This window comes from Rhipicephalus microplus, chromosome X (genome assembly GCF_043290135.1).
Source record: "Rhipicephalus microplus isolate Deutch F79 chromosome X, USDA_Rmic, whole genome shotgun sequence".
In the NCBI taxonomy this organism is placed as follows: domain Eukaryota; kingdom Metazoa; phylum Arthropoda; class Arachnida; order Ixodida; family Ixodidae; genus Rhipicephalus; species Rhipicephalus microplus.
In genome coordinates this window covers 398,681,883-398,702,136 of record NC_134710.1, presented here as the reverse complement: position 1 = coordinate 398,702,136, position 20,254 = coordinate 398,681,883, and the positions used below count along the sequence as shown (strand labels likewise).

Below are 20,254 nucleotides of genomic sequence, written 5' to 3'. Positions count from 1 at the left end.
ATAAAAGAAGCACTTATGCTTCGCTTATGACAGTGAAGCAGAAGAAGAGAATGGACACTTAGTCCATTGTGGGATGCAATAACTTTGATGAATGAGATAAGGAATGCAGGTCATGAAAGAGGTAGATGCTTGGCGAGGCGGGAATCGAACCCGCGTGCTCACGATCCGAAAGCGGGCGTCGTAAGCACGCGACTATTCAGGCGCGCTAGCAAAGCATATATTATAGCCATATGCGGATATTAGAGTATAGTAAGGGAGAGGGAAAGCAAAGTGAGGGTGACAAGGATAGATGGGAGAGAAAGGAGGAGAGGATAGTAAAGCATAGCAAACAGGGGAAGAAAAAGAGCAGGCGAGAAATATAGAAAGGAACCGAAACAAGGGCAAGAAAGAGAAGAAAAAGAAAGACAAAGAGGATCAAAGGCCACCCACTTCCTTCAGGCTTGACATTACTAATGAGGAAGTTTGCTTAAATTTTCTGTTTTATTCTTTGCAACAAAATGTGGGGAGGAACTCCAATAAATGCGGAAAAGCTTATGTTGAATTCATAAGGCAAAGATGAAAGTAAAGCAGCGCATCGTAGGTGTCCCGTTTCACAGCAGAATAGCTTCAAAAGCTGGGCGGTGAGGCGTAACAGAAAAGTGCGAAACTGTTATTGAATCATAGATCAATATGAATGTGAACGCGAGCCAGAGGTCAGGGCCGCCGGCAGTGGGTCTGTGTAGTGGGGGTCATTTTCAAAGCCCTTCTATGTGGATGGAAGAAATAAATGGTTACCGGTTGAAAGAAGCAACAAGGAACATTAATGGTGTAAGCGAAAAAAAAAATATGTTAAGTAAGCGGTAGATATAGAGATAGAAAAAAAGAGCGATTGACGCTACACTGCTATAGATATAAGAAAGTTCAGTTCTATCGTGCAGCGTGTCAAATAACGCGGAGCAGTGCACGTAACAGCTCGAAGGGTAGAGGGAAATGCGATTGTTGTGTTTTCTGCGTTTTGTCCCGTTTCGGTCGCTGCTTCACATGCACGTTACAATGATAAGGCAGCAAACGCCGTGTTGGCTTGGCTGAAAAATTCCTCTGTCGCTACTCTGGTCCGTACAAGATATTACGCCAATTGTCTGACGTGACGTACGAGATTGCACCAGCTGACGTGTCCTTACTACGTCACGTCAACAGCGACGTTGTTCACGGCAGTCTCAAGCCGTATTCGCAACTCAAATGAACATGAGAGGGCGCTGCGGAGTTGCAGCATGGCGGATTCACGGAGGTCACCGCGTCCGCTGTCGCGAACACAAATATTGAGTTTTCGGCGGTGTGGTTGCAGTTCACGCTGCTTTGTTGACGGGGAGCGTGTTGTTGACGCGGATCATATTATCTTAATGTTGTAGGCCCCGTGCGCTTAGATTTGGGTGCACGTTTAAGAACCCCAGGTGGTCGAAATTTTCGTAGCCCTCCACTACGGCGTCTCTCATAATCATATGGTGGTTTTGGGACGTAAGACCCCACATAACAATCAATCACCAGAGCATTTTATTTTAGTCGGCACCAGTGGTCCCAAAAGCGCGAGCAGCGTTCTTGAATTGGTCGCGTTGTGTGTGTAATGCACATGGCGCACAAAGTCTGCAAAATTTGTTTACATGCTTCGGGCGCCGCAGCGACATGTAGACACTGCATACAATGGTCATTTAATAGGTTCTAGCTAACAAGTTAACACTGGTGCCTCGCCTGGAAAGAAAAAATATCCCCGCCTCAACTGGCGCTCCATGATGTGCACTGGGACGGAGCTGCGACCACCGGGAGGGTGATGTCGCGGTAAAGAGAACGAGGAAGTTCTCTCAGATTGGAGTAGATGACGGGACTAATCTCTAGGAAACCTCTGTGATCACTGTAAATACACCACCTCTGCAACCATGGGTCCCGTTTCTTCTCGTAACACAATATATATATATATATATATATATATATATATATATATATATATTTCAACGGGGCAGAACTATTTGTTCTGCCCTGTTGAAAATAGGATGCCATCAAAAGTCACGATTATTCTCATGCGTGCTTATATAGGTGGCCATATAACAGACAATGGGGCGCTGTCGACGTCTTGAGAAGGGTAACATTTTTTTTTTTTCGGAGCACTTATTTAGCATCTCGTTCAATGATAGTGATGAAGTCGCCGCAGTATACTCTTTCGTCTTCCACCCGTCTCCTCTCTCTTTACGCGTCTTCATCGTCGCGAAAGGTGCGTTGAGCGCGCCCATATTCTTTAAAGGAAATCGCCGAGCTATCGTCGATTCGGAGATGTAGCCGTCAAGAAAATCGGAAAGCAAAAGGGAAAGCCCCCAAACTTCCCACGCATACTACGCACATGACTCGCTGTCTTCGGTGGAGCAAATGTCGATTTGAGGGCCCCAATGCTGGCATAGCAAATTTAGAATATATTCAGTGGAGCGACGCTTCATGCTTTGCCAGAAACTGCGTTACGTAAAGCGCGCCTCATGCCGCGCATGCCCGTGACCTATAAGCAACCAGGCATACCTTATTTGCGCTGTGTTTCCTGCCAGCTTATAAACGTCCGTGCCAATATGCTTGATTGGATAAGTGTTCCAGCGGCCGTTGTTATAGATTATGGTCACTTCTCACAAGGTTGTTACAAGTTGTTTTTCACAAGCTGTGCCAAATCAACACCTCCTAGAGGGTGTTGGCTAAATGCATCTCGATATCAAACAATCCGTCAAAATGAGATATATGCTTGCTGCCCGTGAGGGGGCGGGGGGAAGGAGGTGACAGTATGCGCGAGATAGTTTTCCGAAGTATTCGAAGTACGAGAACGTAGATGCTGAACCTTACCAGGTTTTTGTTATTGTTTTTTGTTTCGAAAAAATCTGCAGTGCCTCGTGACGAAACTGTGGGTATGAACTGTTTCCTCTTGTTTCAGTTAGAATTCACCGCACATTTGTACACGCGCTGGTCTTGCGGGGATTCGTATATGGTGATTCGTGCGCTCTCAAAATCATGGTTAATGTGAACCGCCCCGCACGTGGGGGAAAACACTTTTTTTACGCGCGGAAAGTCAGGTAAAAAGTGAGCACTGTTGATGTACGACAATGAAGATATAAACTATGATGGTTAGTGGTTTCAGACCACGCGGGAGGTGTTAAAGCTGCAGCACGCCCTCCCCCAAATAAAAAAATAAAAATAAATAAATAAATTACGGCTTTTGTTTAAAAAGCATCATTTTTTATCATTCGCTCAAGGCACGAGTTTGTGGTTTGCGAAACTGAAACGTTCAGCAGGGAGTCGGAATATTCGCTTTTCATAAAAAAAACGACCATTTGGAACTACTCGTATGAGCGGCCGATTGTTGCGCGAGTTCCAGAATATGCGCAGCAAGTCCGGTCGCACTACTGTGACAGCAGAGTTAAAAAGAAAGAAGAAGGGTGAGAGGTTAACCAAAAAAGTCACAGCTTTGCCGCAAATTAAGGCGAAGCTATGAAAGTGATAACAACAAATTGGATGGTCACGCGCAGAATGGCGAGCAGATCGAAACATGCCCCGCGTTTCTCACGCACAAAGGACGCACGAAACGTACTCACAGGCACAGATTAACGCGAGTAAGCGTCTCAGTTGTTACTTCGATGTGTCTAAAAAGCACACCCTTTTCGCAAACGGAGCCTGTACAACGATCGCAGGGACCTTTGTGCACCGGGTAACTACAACGGAATCGTTCCGACGAAACTCAAAGGCTAGCCAAGACGTATGATTCTCCCCACTGCAAGATAAGGGCGCGCGATCAAGCGTACACCCCCTTATTCTCTATGCGGGCCAAAGTACGCGTGTGAGATGAGAACCGCCGCGCGCTCACTGCGCCCTCTTGGTGATAATGCTGTAAACACGAAAGTCCCCCCTCCCCTCCCGAGATGCCCGCCAACAGCGGTAAGTGGTAGATATGAATAGCTTGCTGTTTAAACGTTGAAAGAGGTACCTCTCAGTGGTTCAGTGATTAACGCCTCACACTCACGACGCGGAGGTGCCACGTTTGATTCCGCGCGCCGAAGTATTTTTTCTGGGATATTTTTTTTTATTTCTTGAGATTTCATATATGAAGATACGTATACATATACGATGCATGACATCGACGACGATGCCGACGCCGGCGGCCAAATTCAGCCGAGAGTATACCGCAATCATATTAGCATAAACGGTTTGCTACCCAGCACTGGGGGGTGGGGCACGTGATTAGAGGTAATTCGGGAGCTGGTGGCCGGCAAGGATGTTGTACTAAAACTTCTGGAGTGGCGGAGGGGCTCCGTGGCTGAAGCCAACACGCCGCCATACTGCTCAGGGAAGAAAGCGGATGGGCGCATTGTAGCATACGTGGCTTTCGCGTTGTTTTTGTGCGAATAATGTTGCGTGTGGTATCTGAACGAGATGGTTCTGAACACGTCTGTGATTTTTTTTTTTTTTCGAGACGACGATACGGTGCGCTCTTGGGTAACATTCGGCTGTGCGAATCGTGTGAAGCGGACACTTGGCGCAACTTTCGATGTGTAAGTAAGTAGGTATGTTTTGCTCGCTAGCTTTTCTTCATATATTTGCGCGACTGCATTCACGAGTATATAATTTCCTATTTACGTTTGGGTGCACAGAGACTCTTCGAATAATGTTTTGTATGTTCCAGGATTTCAAAGACGTCATGTATACTGCGCGGTACATGAGAGTGCGCTCTGAGGCGAGAAGGTTAAGCGCAAGAAAAGAACTACGACCTATATTCGGTACACATGTTTAAGGAGGCTGCTTCGATGATACAGGGTAAATAACGAGACGACGGGCATGTAACATTAGTACCATGTTTGCATTGTTCTAATCCCACTTACAAAAAAAAGTACGTGAGTGTTCCTAATACAAGTGAGCGCTTCGTTTTTGAAAGGTAGTGAATGTAGAACTGGCTCTGCATTTCTGAAATTTCGAGTTTCTTATATTTGCATGAGCACTACGCTCCTAATGGCCCAATTTATATGTTGTGATACGCCTCTCTTTATGTAGGAGAAAAAGGAAACGAGCTCATCTGAAAAGTAAGGAAAATAAACACTTTCTCCTAAAGCGCCTCGCATTGATGGAGATGTCAAAATCCCAACACACCTATATTTCACCAACAAAGGAGTGGTACACTGCAGGCAAAAGAAAAAACTGGATTAATCGCAAACGAGGTACAATTCACCGCTGAGAAAGAGGGGCAAAGCATCGTAGTAGTACCAACGGGGTCTTTTAAAATGTATTGAGGCTTCTCGGAATTTCATTGTTAGGACGTTAAACCCCACAAATCAATCGGAATTTCATTGACCAGATAATGACGCAAAAATTATTATCACAAGAAGAATATTGGAATTTTTCCACGCAATGTTTTCTCCAGATATCCAGCAGCTTCCCAAACGACCCGTGTACTCAGATTTGGGTAAACGTTAAAGAACCCCAGGTGGTCTAAATTTCCGGGGCCCTCCACTACGGCGTCTCTCATAATCATATGGTGGTTTTGGGGCGTTAAACCCCACATATCAATCGAGCTTCTCAAACGAGTATGTTAAAAGACGAATATATCCTCCCCATCCCATAATAAAAAGAATTTGCACACGCTGCACTGTTATTCGCCAAGGGCTTATTGATGTGTGCGAGTGAAACATACTTTCGCTGCATCTCCTCACTAGTTATGCTGTGAGGCAACTGTGCACATATAATGCGAATTGATATCCCTGAGTGCCTTTTTTTTTTTACAGCGATAGCTTATGAGATAAGAACACGGGTCACGCGCGGCGCCGTAGTTACCCGCCGCCGCTCGTAACCAGAATCAAACGAAGAAGCTCGGTAAATAAAAAAACATTAATTACACAATGTAATTCGAACACGGCTCCACCGCGTGCCAGCCCAGTGTTCTACCACTGAGCCAAGCCAGTATTCGGAACTCGTTTCCAAGCAGGCCTTAGGCAGGCTTGATGTCGGTAAAGGAATCGCGTTAGTATGAGTAATAAAGCGTTTTAGAACATCAAAGGAACAGGCAGGTGTCACCCAATGCGAATTGCATAACGGCTGGGTCATCCAATGCTCCAACCTATTAGAAAACTTGTTCTTGATCACCTATCAGCTGTGGTGCATACCCACTTCACACATATTTCTTCATTATCGTCAGTCACTGCATAAAAAAATTGCACAAATTTCCAACAAGTGTATAGCGGATACCACGCTTCTCAAAAAAAAAAAAAAGACGAATGATAGTATATTGAATGCTGGCCTACTACACAAGATTTATCATTATTTATGGCACGGTGGGTACCCAGAAGCGTGCTTGTATCATCCCAAAGAGTGTTTGGAAAGGGCTCTGAAAGGTTGCAGTTGTAACTTTCACTGTGACTATGCTGCGCATTCCGCGCAGGCCTGGTGTTTTTTTAACTCGCTGTAAACGCCAAGTGTCAAAGAAATATTCAAGCAGATGCGCATTAAAGACCTTCCCACGTTCCCTCCCCTCCTACGAGTTATAAGCAGGCGCTTTAGTAGCTTCAACGAAACGCACGGCCGCAAGCGCCCAGAGCATTACGGCGCCACAATGCAGTAGCCGCCTCTTTCTGCCCTGAGCAATATGGCCGCCGTGACTTCACTTCGATACATAGGCGGGTATGCGCGACCGCCACTGCAGAAGATTTAGTATAACTACAGTAGTATAACATCCTTGGTTACCAGCGTGCCGCGTGGTGCTAACTGGCACCGATATTTCTAAATGTGACGCATGCACAGAGAAGGCTATTTGATTCACCTTGCACTTCCAGAACTAGTTCATGGTGGTGCCATCTGGGTGCTGTCTTCGTGTAGGTGACGTTCCAGCAAGTGCAGCAGCGACGAGACGCGGAAACGAATACGAGGGACGAGGGTGCAAATGTCGATGCCCTATATGCTACTCGTCGGCTGTCTCGAGGGTTGTCAAGGCTGTGCTTCGTAAAAGACGGCGCCGCTTACGTTGCTTGGCATGTGTCTGCTGGAAAATGTTCACTGTCGTAATTGTTGCACGTCGCTAAAGCAGACACGAATGCAATCGGCTGTGTCGTCTGCTGCAGCTGCAGCCAACTTGTGCGGCACGGACTCGGCACTCACGAACAGGTGCAGCTAATTCATGAACTGGCCTTGCACGACAGCTGCACTTTTTCGAAACGAATACTGCGATGCCGCTGCCGTCATGTTGATTTCGTGAAACAAATGCTAAAGTGCAGCGCCTTCCTGAACCGGTTCACGAAGTGCAGGTGAAACGAATGAACCTAGAATCTTAATGGTGGTGAGCACCCAGTTTCGTATGCTATTTCTGCGCCTGTGCGCACGAAATTGTTGGAAAGCACTCTGTATCTAGCTGTCAGTCTGCCTCTTGCTCGTCGGATTTCCAGCAAGCACAAAAAAAAATGAATGGTTTTGTTTAGTGCTGCAGTTTTCGCTAGCTGGTCATATTCAGCTCATCATATTTTTCACATATACATGGTCCCTACAACTAGCTACTTTTTTTATGTAAGGTAAGGCTATGCTGTGAACATTCTATACGCTTGCCTTTCGGACCTCGAAATATCGGCTTTTTAAAGGAGCAGAAGGCCGAGTTGGGAACAATTGATTTACAGTGCAAAAACAAAAGGCGCGAAGAGTCACGGCTCGCTAGCGCACGCCGAGTGCATGGGCGGAGAAAATAGCAGACGACGTGGAGTACGCACTACCTTGATGAACCAACGCGCATGCGCCGCAATTGAAAATCTCGCCAGCAGTTAGCACTTCGCGGACCGCTGGCCACGCACTCGCGAGTTCTCTTTAATAGTGGACCGTCCTGTATATTCATAATTAAAATCATTCTCATGCGGAAGCAGACTTATACCAACCTATTTATCTAATTGATTTTTATGGGCTTGTCTATGAGAACGAGCCACAGGCTTCTCGTTCCTATGAGCCACAGGTTCCCAGAAGCCACAGTCTCCCAGAATATTGTGTTTTGTTAGTTGGATGAAAAAAGAACAATTTAACTACTCGAAATAGCCTCTAGCCTCACGGGTGGTGGGAAGAAGGCGAGGAAGGGAGAGTTGAAACAGCGTGGTGGCATGCACTCACTGGTTTTTAACCGGTAGGGGCGACATTTCCACAGAGCGCTAGCACCCCGTTTGGGTCCTCAGGAAGACCCCGAGTGCATGTTGAGTGGACTCGGCCAGGCGCCCGGGGCACTTGTACCCTCTTGCCTCACCCCAGTTACGCCACTGACCAGCCTCAGTCAGTGACGCAGCCAACAGTGATTGGCGTGAGACTCCTACTAAGTGCTGGATTGTCTTGCGTTGTTGTAGCTACAGCTACTCTCTAGGGTGTGGCGCCAGCTGAACCAGGGGCAGTGCATATGTCAGCACCGCCGTTGCCGCTCCGTTATACAGTCGCAGGGCCAGTCGTGGCGTGCAGCCTCAGCCACGACGCAGCAGCTTTCCAATAGCCTTCTGGACTCTCACGGCCTTGGGGATCTCTGGTAGCCGGCAGCCATGCGAGGGCGGTGATCAATCTTCAGCCCCAAATATGCCACCTCCTTGCTCCGTGATATCAACCACCCCTCGAGCACCAGCCGTTCGACACTTTGCCTGGCTGCAGTTCTTGGGTGTACCAGCAGAGCCTTTGTTGGTGACAGGGTGAGCCCGATCCGGCATGAACGGCACCGGTAACGAACAACGTTCCCGGCAAGAGTAAAGCACCAGTTTTTTGTGGAAAAAAAAAGAGAGGTTGAGAAAAGGAAGAGGAGGACAGAAACCAACGCACATTAGGTGGCGTTGCAAGAACATGTGCACCGTACATGCGGCTTGCGCTCGTGTGCAGCCGTCGCGCGCTGACAGTCCATCATAAATACAACCAACTGGTAAAAAATACGGGAAGTTAACATCGCTTATCGTAACAGTATCATTTTCAAAGCGGAATTTTCGAAGTTTCGTCAGTTTTTCCGATTTCGTTCAGTATTTCTTTTAAAGTAACCACACGCGCTTTTATCAGCCAACAGCCCACCAAGAACCGCAACTTCAGTGGGTGCCACCATGAGAGTTTCGCGCAAAGTTTTTGGGACAGGCTTTGAGGCTATATATACCGTTAAATTCGAGAAATAGCGTGCCCAACGCGAAACCCAAACGCTTTTTTAGGCTTCGCGCACGCGCAGTTGCATCAATGCTGTTTCTTTGGGGCCCCAAACGTTTTGGGAGCCCTATTCGACCACTCCTTGTTATGTTCATCGTGCAACCACGTCGCGCAAAACTCGTTTTGGTGTATATCGAGCTAGGGAAATGGCCGCGAGCGCACCATGAACGGTGGTATGTAAATCATGCTGCACATAACACGTGTTTGATAAGTTTCCTGTTACCACCTGAGCTTTATGTTTGTAATACAGAAATGTCTCGCCACACGTATTCTGGTATATACTCATTCAATCAAACGGCCATGAGAGCCCCGAGACCCCGTCATCTAAGTGATGCCGTTTATAACCTGTCATGATTTCGATGCTATAGGACGTAACTTATCTTCGTCATACGTTCTTGTCATGCCATATTAATATTGGTTGGAATATATCAAATAAACGAAACAGCCACAAGAGCATCAAGACTGTGATACGTAAAATACATATGATTTTCATATTGTGACCGGTCATTTATTTTCGTCATGTCCTCTCATGCCATATCTTTGTTGTACATCCCATCAACGAAAACGTTGAGAAAGTACAGTGTCGTAGATAGATAGATAGATAGATAGATAGATAGATAGATAGATAGATAGATAGATAGATAGATAGATAGATAGATAGATAGATAGATAGATAGATAGATAGATAGATAGATAGATAGATAGATAGATAGATAGATAGATTATTAAGCATGCTCTGTGTACAGCATTTTCGCCTCCATCGAAAATGCTGTAGGCCCGTGTGCTCAGATTTTGGTGCACGTTAGAGGGGCCCTGCAACAGTTTCTAAGCATGGTCAGAAAACGCTACCGTTCGGTAGTAGAGGCTGCCGACAACACACGAGCCAAATATTATAGCGCAGCACGTGGCCTGGAATTCACAATACATTTTCAAATTCAGCTAAAAATTTCTTTCTCTTCTCTCGACAAATCACGGAAGACGCTCAAAAATCACTCGTAAAAAGCCCATCTATCAGCCATTGGCTGATTTGAACATGGGGTGCTCGGTCATTGCAGAGATCGCCGCGGGAGACCACGACTTGTTCACGCATGTGCGAGCGATCACATTTTAAAAAGCCGTGCATTCAAAAAAAAAGTGCTCAAGGTCACGAGGCGCGCGTGACGTTTTTCTTTGCCCCCGCCATCCCTCCCTGATTTCCAGGGCTTTCGTCGGGACGAGAGGAGAGAAAATGCAGTTGCAGCATTGTCATGCAAGGTTCATTTAGATGTTTAGTAAGAAGAGCTCTCTAAGGTTTAAACCTACGAGAGACTTAACGAAGGGACAAAGCCGTTTGTACCAAAACTCAAACAAGAAGTTTAATTGAAAGTAAAAAGACGAAAATCCCCCATAAAACGAAACAACTAATAAACAGTTAACTGTACACGGTGAAATCTATCTATCAACACTCCACAAAGAAGTTCAAAGTGTTCAATTGAATCTAACGTCCGAATAGGGCTGAGCGGTGGAGTATGGCAAGATATCTGTTCGGTCTCACCCACACGCTGAATTCCGGCGACGATGAGCAAACCGCAACGCGGTGATTCCGGCTTCAGTACGCGGGCAGGACGGGGATGAAGTAACGCTGGCTGCTGACGACACGTCGAGAAACCAGACCGTAACGTGGTGGCTCTGGCTTTAGGAGTGTGGATCCATCGGTGACGAGAGAACGCGGGCTGGTGGCGACGCGTCAGGGAACCAGGGTCAACCTGGCCAAGCAGCTGGGCGCACAGCTCGGGCCCACAGCCCGACGGCTGTTGCTCGCCTGTTGGAACCAAAGTCCGCAGGCCCTGGGTAGGAGTTCAGGACCGGATGGCCATGGTCCTCTCGAGCGGGAACACGACGGCAGGAGGCCCCGGCCGGTTGAAATCCTGCAGGCTCGGGTCCGACGCCCCATCTTCAGCGCCCGGTCCGGTGACGACCTTCCGCTTGCCCGTCTTCTTCGAACTCCCCTTGATCTGCTCTGCCCAGGCTTCTGCTTCCGCTCTGACCCACTTGTCTCGTCCCGATTGGAGATTCTGTACTTTCGTGGCACCCAGTCATTGGGCCTTGAAATCTCCGTGGTCTATGATCATTGGTTACCTTATCTTTTATTTTGTTCACGGGGTGCCACGCGTCCTCATGCACGCGACATCTTCACTGTCGTCGTCATCGTCGTTGTCTAGGCAGCACCACGCGTGCACTCTGTTCTCTTCTGTTTTTATGACGCGCACTTTCCAAAGGTGCGCACTCCACTCATCACAAGCATATGCGACAAATTTTTGTAACTCCACTCGCACTGAACGGATTCTTATAATTTTTGCGGCATTTAATTAGTGAGGAAATGAGCTGTTCCAGCTAATTCATTCCACAGTTACTTGAAAAAGTGTTTAAATGCCTCTTTAAAGAGCCCCATGTGGTCGAAGTTTCCAGAGCTCTCCACTGTGGCGTCTCTCAAAATAATATGGTGGTTTTGGGCCGTTAAACCCCACATATCAGTCAAATCAATTGTTACTTGACTAGTGGTGACAGGCTACGTTAACGGCCATCCAAATGCGGAACGCCATTAGCGTTGATAAACGCTACACCCAACCATAGTCTGCACAAAATGGTTGTATTGACTCGGCGAAGACTCGAGGGACTTATATGAGTGCAATACGGTATGCCTGAAGTGCGGCTCATTCCATAGTGACATTCGTTGGCAAGCAAGAAAACGGAGCTTCCGTTTGCTTGCTGTAGGATTCCGGTAAAAGTCCGGGGCGTAGCCAGAGGGGATGGGGGGGGAGGGGGTCAATTATTTGTTACCAGAAATTTTTGAAATTCGCAAGCGTATATATTCACGCACCCATACAATTAAAAAACGCTCGCAGGAACATAAACTGAGCATGTTTAAGCCCCTCCACCCCCGAAAAAGAAATTTTGGCTACACCCCTGGTAGTGGTTAATAGTATCTTCTAGCCTTGAAAAATACAAGTCCACTTGTTGAAACGTCGGCTCGACACAACCCCTGTTTGCTGATGTTTCATCGCAAGCTTCCATCTTCCCCTTCCTACCGTTATTTGGATTAATAGTGTTCAGTTTTGGCTGAGCACGCAGCTTGATCAGTGTGAATGGTCTATAAGCCCTCTGACCTTTTTACGTCCCCCCCCCCCATTAAAATGCGGTCGCTGTGATCTGGCATCAAACCGGCTCGTTTTTAGCATAACACTTTAACCCTTATTGTCTCACTAAATCATGGCTACATGGCTATTGTGCAGTTAAATCTCCCGCCTAACTATTCAATCAGCCATTCGCACATGTAGTTTTTCATTATTTAGGTTAACGTGCGCTTACAACCTTTGTCCAGCAGTTTTTTTATGTGGATTTTAAATATTATGGTTGGTATTGCAAAGTTTGTTGCGAAGTTTGTTCTAGAAGGTTCGAAACTCAAGGCGGCGCTACATACGCTTTTGGTGCGAGGCACGCATGAAGGCGCGTGCCCATGGAGGAAGAGCTTTCTCCATGCGCGTGCCTGCGCCATTTGTCTACTTGCATTCATCATGGCAGCCGTTGATATGGAGGGTGCGCAAGGTGAAGTGTTGCGGAATATTTGCGGTTCAGCCGGCTGCAATAGCTCTGCCAAGCTACAGTGTCCAACATGCATAAAGCTAGGAATCAAAGGCTCGTATTTCTGCTCACAGGTGAGATCACCGTTGCTCTGGGGCCACTGCAACGAACGCTCTCGGGCACATGTGCATCGCGCGACGTTCTTTTTCTGCCCATTCATGGAGACAGCGGCCTACCGCACCGTATTTATGATCTGCGGATTCTTTTTTTTCCCTCGAAGCAGCCGTGTGCACGAGAATCAATTCGACTGTTTTCTCCCGGCGAAAATTGGCTTTTTCGAATAAGAACTGCTTAACACATATATTTCATTTTCCGGCTGCCTCCAAGAGCAAGAACATCCTTGATCCCCTCAAAATTCACTCAGCGTTTTATTCACTGAGCAACACGTTTATTTGTAGACATGGGCTAAGTTAGCTTTTTTTTTTTTTTTTTTTACCCGAGTTAGACTAACTACGGTGATGCCTAAGCTCCATCGTGACGGCGGTGTGTTTGGAAAGTGTAAGGATGCTGCGCTTTTATCGTGCAATTACTTCCACCTTAGGACTGCTTCAAAGGAAACTGGGATTCCCACAAGCAAGTGCATCGGATCGTCAGTGAGTAGAATATGTGCAAACAGCAGCTAGCAAACATTGTTGCAATGGTGGTCGAGCTGTGCGAGCGAACCAAGTTCGTTTCTTTGTTGTTGTTTTGTCTCTCTCTTTGACCGTTTCAGAAAATGCAAAGGCTGCCGCCAGTGCCGTGTACAATCCGTGGCCTTCCTTTTCGTTCACCGGAAAATTGAGGCCTTATCCTCTTGTAAGTGTACTCATCTTTCTCCGCCTACTTGGCGGGAAAAAGCTCTCACTAGTGAACTGTCGTGGTGCCTTGTTCGATCCGAAGGTTACGCTGGTTAACGATGGCTCCGTAGTAAACACGAGAACGTTGTTGATTTTTCTATGTATATATGCAGAATAGAAATGGTATCGCCGCTTAAACACAGACGAAGGATCGGGGACTGCTTGGCAGCTTTCCCCCATTCATCGTCACCGGCAACAACTAGTTGCTTCATTGATCCTCTGCACTGTGGAATCTTCTTGTCGACCCATATTCTTGTTGATAGTGCCCTGTGTTTTGCGCGATGTGTTATTTAAATGAATATTTGGCTTATTAAAAAAATGTTAAATATTGCTTCCGAGAAGTGTACTGCATCATCACTGCGTTTTCCCTGAAGTTTAATTGCTGTTTAGGCTGTATCAAAATGATCAACAAGCGATGACTTTATTTTGTGCATGTTTTCCGTGCCGCTGTCTCTAAGTCTTTTTGTTTGTTGCCATAGCTAAACATAAATGTGATCCTTGTAGTAATGTGTTGGCACTGCTGAAATATATCACTTTTCTTTGTGTTTTGTATGGAATTACACATAACTCCCATGATTGCTCTACTCTTCAGAACAATTTGAACAGTTTTTGAATGGCGTGAAAAGTGGCATATGTTAATGCAACAAAAAAAGAAAGAAGCAGTTTAGTTCGGAAATTCAAGCAGCTTGGTGTACATTTTCCTCCGGATTTTTCCTGGAGCCATCACATCAATCATGTCACAAATGAAGCAGGATGTTTGCTAGTTTTCCAGTGCAGAAACGGTAAAAAGTTGCCAGACAATGCCGCGACTCAACTATACATTCCTAACGTTCGATCTCTTAGGTTGCACTTATGCTGTGTGTGATTCGAGAAGACATGTGACATGTGCAATTTAGAAAGAATTCGAAACATGGTTGTTTGGTGTTTCGGCTCTGATTTTTCAAGAATGAAGGAAATAAGTGTAAATTTAATGGCTCGTTTTGTTTGGTAGACACAATATTAATGAGAATTAACAATAATTCCAAGGAAGATATAGGGGATTTTATTAGAAGTAATTGTAATGTAAATGTTAAGAAAGAAAGGTGTACAGATATATATCTTGCCGCTGTAGCTCTGTGGTAGAGTATCGGACACATCATTCGAAGTTCGCAAGTTTGGTGCCTGTCGGCGGCAAGTCATTTTTTCATCCACTTTTCTTTCTTCACATTTTACGTTACGATTTCTTCTAATGACATCCCCTATACTTTCCTCGGCGTCATTGCCCGTTAGTTCTGATTCATATTATGTCAAACAAAAAATGAGCCCTTAAATTTACACTTCTTTTCTTCATTTGTAGCGAGGGTCTGGTTCTGTCAGAATTCGATGCCTTCGCTAGTATGCAAGAGATTATCGGTCAGCTGCTAGCTCATAATAACATCACGTGCTACGTGACGTCAACAGGCATAGACTGTTCCACACTAACCGTAATGGCTACTAGTGGTATTGACCGACACTTCCACGTTTAAATGCACGTATATACTTTCTAAAGTAGACAGAGGCATGACCACCGTCGTAGCTCAGTGGTATAGCATCGGACTCATTATTCTAAGGTCCCAGGTTCGAATCCTGCCTGTGGCAACTTAACTTTTCACCGACTTTTGTTTCTTCACATTTACCTTACAATTTCTTGTAATATCATCCCCGATACTTTCTTTGGCATTATTGTCTGTTAATTATTATTAATAGTTATTTTGCTGGAAATTATAGTGTTTCAAAAGCAAAAGGAACCCTCACTGGGGAAATTCATCAAAGAAGGGAATATCTGAGGTTAAAACTTTTTCGTAACATATTTCCTAATCGAACAGGTCTGGACCTGTTGTGATAGTTTTGTAAACTGGATTACGTGCCACAGCAAGTGCATAGTAACAATTAGAGGAAGTAAGCTGTAGAAGTGAAGCATTTAAAATGTGATTTTTTCCCAATGCGATAGGCCAGTGAGGTCACCTTCTGAAGTAGCAGAAATTACTTCACATGATGTATTTTCAAGTTCACTAGAGGGTCTTCAGTAGTGCTCTCGCGCGGTTGTGTAATTACAAAACAGTGCTACGAACCTACTTTATATTCTGATGCCATGTGCCACTGTATAAGTGCACAGTGAATTGCCTTTTTATTGTATTCTGTAATGTAATATTATATTCCACCCTCCTTTCCCCCATAGTAATGCCCTTAAGTGCGGAGAGTACTGTGATAATTGAATAAATAAAGCTTGGAGTGTTGGTACATCATAGCAGCACTGCCTTTAATCATTACTTAACATGTTCACTCCGGCGTGGGTCACCGGTGGGTCACGTCCTTTGCTCTCCCTATGCAGCCGCATGGTTGCGAGCATGAATCTGCTTGCTTATGTGATAAATTTATCAAACATGAATGCAAAGGAACGATTCTTGTTGCAAGACATTATAGATAATCGGAATAAATTTTTCCTGGTGCCATAACCCATCGGTGACGGAACCACTGGTGGGTCATGGCCCACCTGGAAGATATGCCGAATGGCTTATTGGTTGGCCACTCTACACGTAAAACAAGACCTCAAAAAAGTGTACTATTGCAAACATGTTAAGCAACATTCAAAACAGTAGGAAATATCTATACTGCTCAAGGTACCATACTTCACACACACCACTGCTATGAATTTGTGAAATGTGATTTCATAGCAGTAGTGCAGTCATATTGTTACGTGGAAAATAACAGTAGTCAGTCAGCAGCCACAACACAGCTCACCGACAACGTCCACTTCTTCACTCTCAGTCTGAAACACCCTTTTTTGGGTATGTGCCACTATGCCTTGTACAGTCAGCCGAAATCACGTAACACAACCCCCAGCGGCAAAAGCGCCGACCCGGTGAGCTTACGGGCCCACAGCAGGAGCAGTGTGGTAATGCTTGAGCCTTGATATGTGGACGGTGTCCCGGGACAGCAGAGCAGAAAAGGTTGATGAATCATCAGGAACAATTTCATATGTAGTGTCAGTCACTCGTCCAAGCACGCGGTATGGGCCGTGAAACGAGAGAAAAGCTTCCATGAAAGGCCTGTATGTCGCGTAGGGGACCAAAGAACGAGGGAACCTGTCGGAAAGTGTTCGTCGCGATGCCGCTCGTCGTAACGAGGCTTCTGCGAGTCTTGGGACGCCGTTAATCTGGTGCAGGCAAGCTGACGAGCATGGTCAGCTCGTGCAATAGCGTCGCGTGCATATTAAGAAGTAGACTGCGCAGCGGCTGGCAGGAAGGTATCCGACAGCAATGTTGGTTCGCATCCAAACAGAAGGTAAAATGGTGAGTACCCAGCAGTGTGTCATGCCGGGAGGAATTGTACACGAACGTCGCGTAGGGTAGTGCGAAGTCCCAATCACGATGGTCGGCCTAGACGTATTTCAATAGCATGTTTGTCAGGGTGCGGTTTAAACGTTCTGTAAACCCATTTGTCTGGGGGTATTACGATGTCGTGAGCTTATGTTGGGTAGAGCAGGAATTCAGGATATCGTCAACCACTTTCGAAAGGAACGTACGGCCTCGGTCTGTCAGCAGTTGATGAGGGGCTCCATTCACTAAAATGAGATCGCGTAGTAGAAAATCAGTGACGTCTGTAGCACAGCTTGTTGGCATGGCTCGCGTAACTGCATAGCGGGTCGCGTTATCTGTAGCAACCGCAACCCACTTGTTTCCGGAGACTGATGTTGGGAAGGGACCGAGAAGGTCCAACACGGAAGAATGGCTCCGATGGGATGTCGATGAGCTGAAGATACCCTGATGGGAGTCGCGACGGCTTCTTGCGGCGCTGCCAAATTTCACAAGCGTTCACATAACGACGTACAGAGCGTGAAAGGCCAGGCCAGTAGAAGCGGCGGCGCACACGGTCATATGTGCGAGAGACACTAAGATGACCCGTGGTTGGCGCGTCATGGAGCTCGCGGAGCACTATGGAGCACAGGTGCTTTGGTATCACCATTAGTAGGTCGTGACCATTGGGCGATAAATTATGCCGATATATTCCGATGGAGGCGGAAATGTTGTAGGCCCGTGTACTCAGATTTGGGCGCACGTTAAAGAACCCCAGGTGGTCAAAATTTCCGGAGTCCTCCACTACGGCGTCTCTCATAATCATATAGTGGTTTTGGGACGTTAAACCCCACAAATCAATCAATTATGCCGATATAAGGTGTGGTCCTTTAAGGTAAACATGCGAACAAAAGCGTCTTGCGGTGAAGATTCGAGCTGTGGTAATAAGCGGCTGATATCCAGATCGCGGCGCTGCTCGTCCCCGAGATGAAGCAGCTGGGAGATGGCAAGAACGTAACCCACAGAGTCAGTGCTGGTAGGGTCGCAGTCGGTCACAGGGTAGCGTGATAGACAATCCACATCTTTGTGCAGTTTTCCCGATTTATACACTACAGTGTAAGAATACTCTTGGAGGCGGAGTGCCCAATGGGCGAGACGACCTGTGGTATCTTTGAGGGAGGCGAGCCAGCAAAGAGTGTGGTGGTCGGTGAGAACTATAAATGGTCGGTCGTATAAGGAAGGGTGAAATTTCGCGACTGCCCACACCAACGCTAAGCATTCGCACTCTGTGATGGAATAATTACGCTCAGAGGGGGACAGCAGCCTGCTGGCATAAGCTATCACGCGATGCTGCCCACGTTGTCGCCTATTCGATAACCACTGGTATCGGTGCAGATTTCGGTCGGTGCTGTAGTGTCGAAGTGAGCCAGAACAGAAGAGAAAGTGAGCAAAGGGGTGAGGTCGGAGAATGCTGTTGCTTGCGAGGGGCCCCAGGTAAACGTCTCATCTGGTTTGAGTAAATATGTTAGAGGCTGAGCAATTTCTGCGAAGTTCTTGATGAACCGCTGAAAGTAGGAGTAGAGCCCCACAAAGCTGCAGACATCTTTGGTGGTTTTTGGCACAGGAAAGTCCTTCACAGCTCGAACATTTTCTGGGTCAGGCTGTACCCAGAAAATGATATTGTTGACATCGTAAGCGTCAACAATATGCCCAAGTATTTTAATGCGGCGGCGACCAAACCGGCCCTTGTATGAATTCAGCTGAAGGTCGGCCAGACAGAATACATCGAGAATTTCGGACAGTCTCTCAAGGTGCGCTTCAAAAGTGGGGGCAAACACAATCACATTCAGATAACAAAGACACGTAGACCACTTGAATATGTACAATGTGTACATATATGTACGTAACAATATGTACACGACACAAAAAAAAACGGTAAAGAACAGCAGTGAACCTTGTTTTAGTTGCATGCAATTGGAAAATGACGACATGGTGTCTTCACTTGTTCATAGCTTCTGCAATTGCTTCCAGCCTATCCAGCTAGCAAAAGCAGTGGCAACGAGATTTGTTTTTCTTACCTAGGGAGATTGGTCAGTGGGGCATAGGTTTCAAGCCACCTGTTGTGCACTGAGAACAATTTGCAAACACACAAGGAAGTGCTACATTTATTGCTTATTACTGCTCTGTTGTATTCATATATTCAATTACCAAACTTCTAAATACTATGCAAGTCTGTGTTTTGCAATTTCATATTGTCGGGTATTTTGTCGTGTTCTTTGTGTGGCATGACTCATTGCTTCCACGAAATTTCATCACCAAGCATTTGACGCAACCAATGAGGTGACTCGGGTGGAATGGAATACAGTAACAAAGAAGCCTCATTGGTGAGTAGTTCGTACAGCTGTATCAAGTGCTTGGCGATGAAGTAGACTGGGCTTTGTTCGAATCGGCAGTGATTTGAATTGAAGTCTCACACGCTTTGTCAATAGACCTCTGTCTGTTAGTAGACAGTGTGACGTCACTGCGGACACCCTTCCCACCATACACTCTCTCTGAGCAGGTGCTGGTTGGCAAGGAAGTTCTGCCGGCGGCATCTTTCTGCACAGCAGTGCTGCATGTCTGCATTCCTTGGACAAAAATTTCTACATCGCTATGTTCTTAAAGTTACAGCTTTTGAAAGAAAGGGGTGGCGGAAGGGTCACGGCTCATTGTGTAGAAACTTGCTCGTTGTAGTTGGATGGATGGAGAAACTTTATTTAGATACTGAGAGACACGACTAGCACGCAGTGGGCTTCACCCACGTAGATGGCAGCCATAAAAAAGTCTGATCTTTTTCGGAAGTGAACGTTTTGAATGTACGCGGTGACTGGCACTTTGAGAAGTATTTGCGTGGCATGGATGTAAACTTATCAATTTCCATCGTGGCATGTGCAATACAGTTGTAAACGAGGTACAGCATTGGTGGCAGCACGGTTTTGAGCTGCTGTGCGCATCACGGATGAGATTCTCACTCATTGCGCAAAAGTCTGATCGGAGATGAATGAAAAAACAAAAAAAAAAGAGACTTCTTGCCGTGCGTTAGGCTAAGTTTAAGATATCCTCGTGAAAATTAAAGTGAAATTCCGCCGCTGGGTTTCTCATTAACCCAGTGAAAATTCATGTGATAAACAACGGGACAACTTAATCATACATATTATCTGGCACAGTTACCTTGCTGCATTTTACACCTATAACGTGTTTTCGTAGCTATATTGCTCCTTTAGGCTTGAGGCACAAACTTCTAATGCGCATTGTCACTTCATAAGG

At 46.2% G+C, this 20,254-nt stretch overlaps 1 protein-coding gene across 1 annotated transcript in view; it reads left to right on the top strand.

The window, feature by feature from the left end:
• Positions 1-12,670: 12,670 nt before the first annotated feature.
• LOC119160996 (methionine aminopeptidase 1) overlaps positions 12,671-20,254 on the top strand; it is a 72,805-nt gene continuing 65,221 nt past the window's right edge. Inside the window, exons 1-3 of the mRNA XM_037413295.2 lie at positions 12,671-12,872; positions 13,340-13,391; positions 13,511-13,593. Coding sequence (XP_037269192.1) covers positions 12,732-12,872; positions 13,340-13,391; positions 13,511-13,593 — 276 coding nt within the window. The 5' untranslated portion in view covers positions 12,671-12,731. The remainder of the gene's footprint in view (positions 12,873-13,339; positions 13,392-13,510; positions 13,594-20,254) is intronic.